This window comes from Arachis stenosperma, chromosome 8 (assembly GCF_014773155.1).
Source record: "Arachis stenosperma cultivar V10309 chromosome 8, arast.V10309.gnm1.PFL2, whole genome shotgun sequence".
Classification (NCBI taxonomy): Eukaryota; Viridiplantae; Streptophyta; class Magnoliopsida; order Fabales; family Fabaceae; genus Arachis; species Arachis stenosperma.
This window is the reverse complement of record NC_080384.1, coordinates 15138572-15142042: the sequence shown is the minus strand read 5'-3', so window position 1 is coordinate 15142042 and position 3471 is coordinate 15138572. Positions and strand designations below refer to the sequence as shown.

The window sequence follows — 3471 nt, the reverse complement described above, 5'->3', positions numbered from 1 at the left end:
TAAAAGACATAAACACAATAATATAAAAAAAAAAGCCTGTTTGGTAACTAAACATATGATAATACATACAAATCACAACTATATTAAAATGACAACATTACTCTTATAACAAACTACCGCCACTTCACCATAACAACCCCAAAGACCACCATAAAACAACTCTTAATAAAAATTTCAATCCAATAAAACAATACAAGATTATTCTAACAAACATTAATCAAAGATAAAAATACACAATTTAAAAAAGGAAAAAAAAAAAAACAAAACAGATCTCGCAAAAATGGTGGTGGTGAATCTAGCAAAGGCTACAAAGGTAAATGAAAGAGAGACCAAAGAAGCGGCAAAAAATAGCAGCTACCAAAAAGACACGACAACAGAGGTGAAGGCTGGGGAAGAGGCAGGAGGGAAGGATGAAAGTGGTGGGAGACTGGGAGTGATGGAGAGAAAGAACAGAAAAGTTGTAGGGCTTATTGTATGAATGGCAAAATAACGGTAGAAGTGTCAAAATCTTTGAAAGGATATTAAATACATATATTTATGTCTTAACAAATCATGAGTAAGTGCGTACTACTATGTCCATATGAAAATGACGGTATCCAAACTGCCAAACTAAACTATCTCCAAACCCAATCTCATGTTCCAGGAAAAAAAAATTTAAATAACAAGAAACTCTACCACTTTCTTAATCCATTCCACATCTTCCTTTCTCCACAAAGCATTCTTTATGACAAACATCCCATTAGACACAGTACTGGTATTAAGAAACGAATAATGAATAGTTTATTACAATGACATAAAATAGACTACATCTTCTAGTCCAAGATCAATTAACTCAGATAAATTATAATATAGCCAAGGTCCATTATCATACATATATATATCATCATAAAATGAAAATGTTGAGATAACAATCCATCTCTATCAAGATTGAATTAAATAAACATCATCATCATCATCAATCAGGGAAAACTCAAATCCGCAAATCAGAGATTGATAAACATTACAGGACACATACTAGATTTGCTAAAAGTGAACTATAAAAATAAATTAATTCTCATTATCAAACTCCTGGTATTGCTTGAGGATCTCGGCACAACCAGCAGCAACATCTTCGGTCATGAATCCCATGGCATTGGCGAACCTGGTGTCGGAGGCAATGCCGTTTTGGCGTGTAAGGGCAACACGTGCCTGTTCACGCCCTGGGGTCACCACCTTGCATCGGTGGTGAGGGCTGCTCACGAGCTTGGCGTCACAGATTTGGTCGGCGTGGTCCTCATCGACGTAGATGGTGTATGATCCAGTTGAGTCTGTCCTTCCCTTCTTTGTGTACACAACTTCAGTTCCGGTTTTGTCCTTGCATTCAACCACAACCTCAGCACCTGTCCCAGATCAAAGACACAACCATGGAACACAAAGTTTGTTAAGTTACAAAAGCACACAATAATCAATGCTAAATTATGTCAAATTCAATCAACCTTAAAGGTTAGCTGAACGGGTCAAGGTTTCAACTCCAGTTTTGCTTGCATTTTAGGTTTTTTTTACATTTACTGATGTGGGACTCGCCCAATAACAACATACAAGAATGCTATTTGTACATCAAAATCAGCCACTAAAATCAGTCACCAATGTTTTTGTGTATAAATATATATGTGGTTTAATTTATTTTTAATATGTATCTGTATTCAAGTATATATTTTATAATGGTAGCTGATTAAAATGGTAGCTGATTTTGGTGTTCACGTAGCATAACTCATATCATTAAACTTAAGAACAAGCTATCGAATCGAACTAAGTCAAATCAAATAGTCAATAATGATTAAAAAATAATTGAAATAAGGAAGAAATATAAACTAGCAGATCCTAGTGACAACACCCGTCACCATTTTTTTTATGCTCAAGACATCCATGATCCATCAAGAGCAGCCACTTTAACAACTTTTTAATTTGAGAGTCATTTTAAAAATTATTATTAGATCCAGCAAAAATGTATAAATGAATTGACCAGACAATAAACTGGAATAATAGGAATGTTAGCCCAGATCTGTGAGCCTAGAAATGCAAGCGGCTAAAAGTTCTTCCAAATGAACAACATTTAATTTTTCCCTTGGTCTAAACTAAGATCTCACTATTGAAACTACAATTTTACTTAATGAGAAGTTGATAAGAGTGAAGAGGAAACAGATCTGAGATAATAGTGGTATAGTAGCTAATAGCAGCATTGAAGCTAAGAAATAGGGTTTACCAGCAATGTAGGTGGTGGCAGAGGTCTCAAAACCAGCACGGCAAGGGTCACAGTAGACACGGCCCTGCACGCAAAAGGGGTTCTTTGCTGGGCGGATGGCTGCAACCATCGCCGGAAGAACACACAAGAACATAAGAAGCGCAACCTTGGTGGCCATAACTAACTCTATTACTCTGATCTCTCACAAACAAGAAGCAAAAGTGAAAGAATGTATGGCAATGAATGGATGAACGAGCAGGGGGTTCAATAAAAGGGTTGAGACAGAGAGGATAGGCCAGTGCGGAAACAGAAATGGTAAAGAAAAAAAGAAAAGCGCGTGGGACTGGTTTGCCTGCGCTGGGGTACATGGTAACCAAATGTGGTCCCTTAATGATGACCTGACACGTCATCGTGATGGGTTCGTGGAGTTTACGTGGAAGGGAGAGCGGGCGCGGGTGCAGAGAAGTGGGAGAGTGTGATAGTGTAGGGGAAGACAAAAGTGGCGGTGTTTAATGGGTGTAATATTTGTAATGCAGCTGGCGCTCGCTGTCGGTGGATTGCATGTGACTCCACACACACTTGTTTTCTCTTTGCAACTATTGAATATTGTTCTTTACGAATTTGTTTGGAAAAATGTTTATATAAAATAATTTATTTAATTATTTTCTTTACATAAGAGTAATCACTCTTGAATAATTGTGAATCTAATTTATCATTGCCGCGTGAACCGCCGAGAATTTCGTCTCTTCTTTTCTTTCATCTCAATCAAAGTCTTTTGGTTCCTTTTACTCAACCGTTGCTAATGTTTCTAGCCAACTTTTATTCTCAAAATGGAGTAACTCTTCCTACCATCAATGTTTTCAACTTATTCTCAATTTTTCATACCGGGTTTTTCACCTTTATAACTTTTATAAACGGGTCGTTCTAGTGTACAAATCAAAATTGATAGAATTTACAGAAATTTATTGCGTGTGGATAAAAGGTTAACGGGTGTATTGTTATATTGTTGAATAATGAAGTAGACTATTATCAAAGAGATGTTCCCCCCAATCTAAAAAGGATGTTAGTTAATCCGCAGTTTGACGATAGGATTCACTCTTCCGTGTGTTGATTTTTGTAACGGGCATGGTTAAATTTGGATCGAATAGAATAGATTATTTGTATTTATTTTTGGGTCATGAAATAGTCCTGAAAAAAAGGTGTTGGATTGGAGAGTAGGATAACTGATGAAAGGTTCTCGAAGAAAAATA

At 36.5% G+C, this 3471-nt stretch overlaps 1 protein-coding gene across 1 annotated transcript; it reads right to left on the bottom strand.

Annotated features, from left to right (window-relative positions):
• Nucleotides 1–789: 789 nt before the first annotated feature.
• Nucleotides 790–2519, bottom strand: LOC130946924 (protein DOWNSTREAM OF FLC). Its single transcript, XM_057875822.1, has 2 exons — nt 2243–2519; nt 790–1379 (listed from the first exon to the last, which is right to left on the bottom strand). Exons 1-2 carry the CDS (start codon nt 2397–2399, stop codon nt 1048–1050), a joined length of 489 nt encoding a protein of 162 aa, XP_057731805.1. The 5' UTR covers nt 2400–2519; the 3' UTR covers nt 790–1047.
• Nucleotides 2520–3471: the final 952 nt, after the last annotated feature.

What these genes read in the sequence shown, in the direction of transcription:
- LOC130946924 (XM_057875822.1), bottom strand. Translation starts at nt 2,399, where the DNA reads ATGGCCACCAAGGTTGCGCTTCTTATGTTCTTGTGTGTTCTTCCGGCG. An exon ending in TGCCACCACCTACATTGCTG is followed by an intron (nt 1,380 to 2,242) that starts GTAAACCCTATT and finishes GATCTGGGACAG; the next exon opens with GTGCTGAGGTTGTGGTTGAA.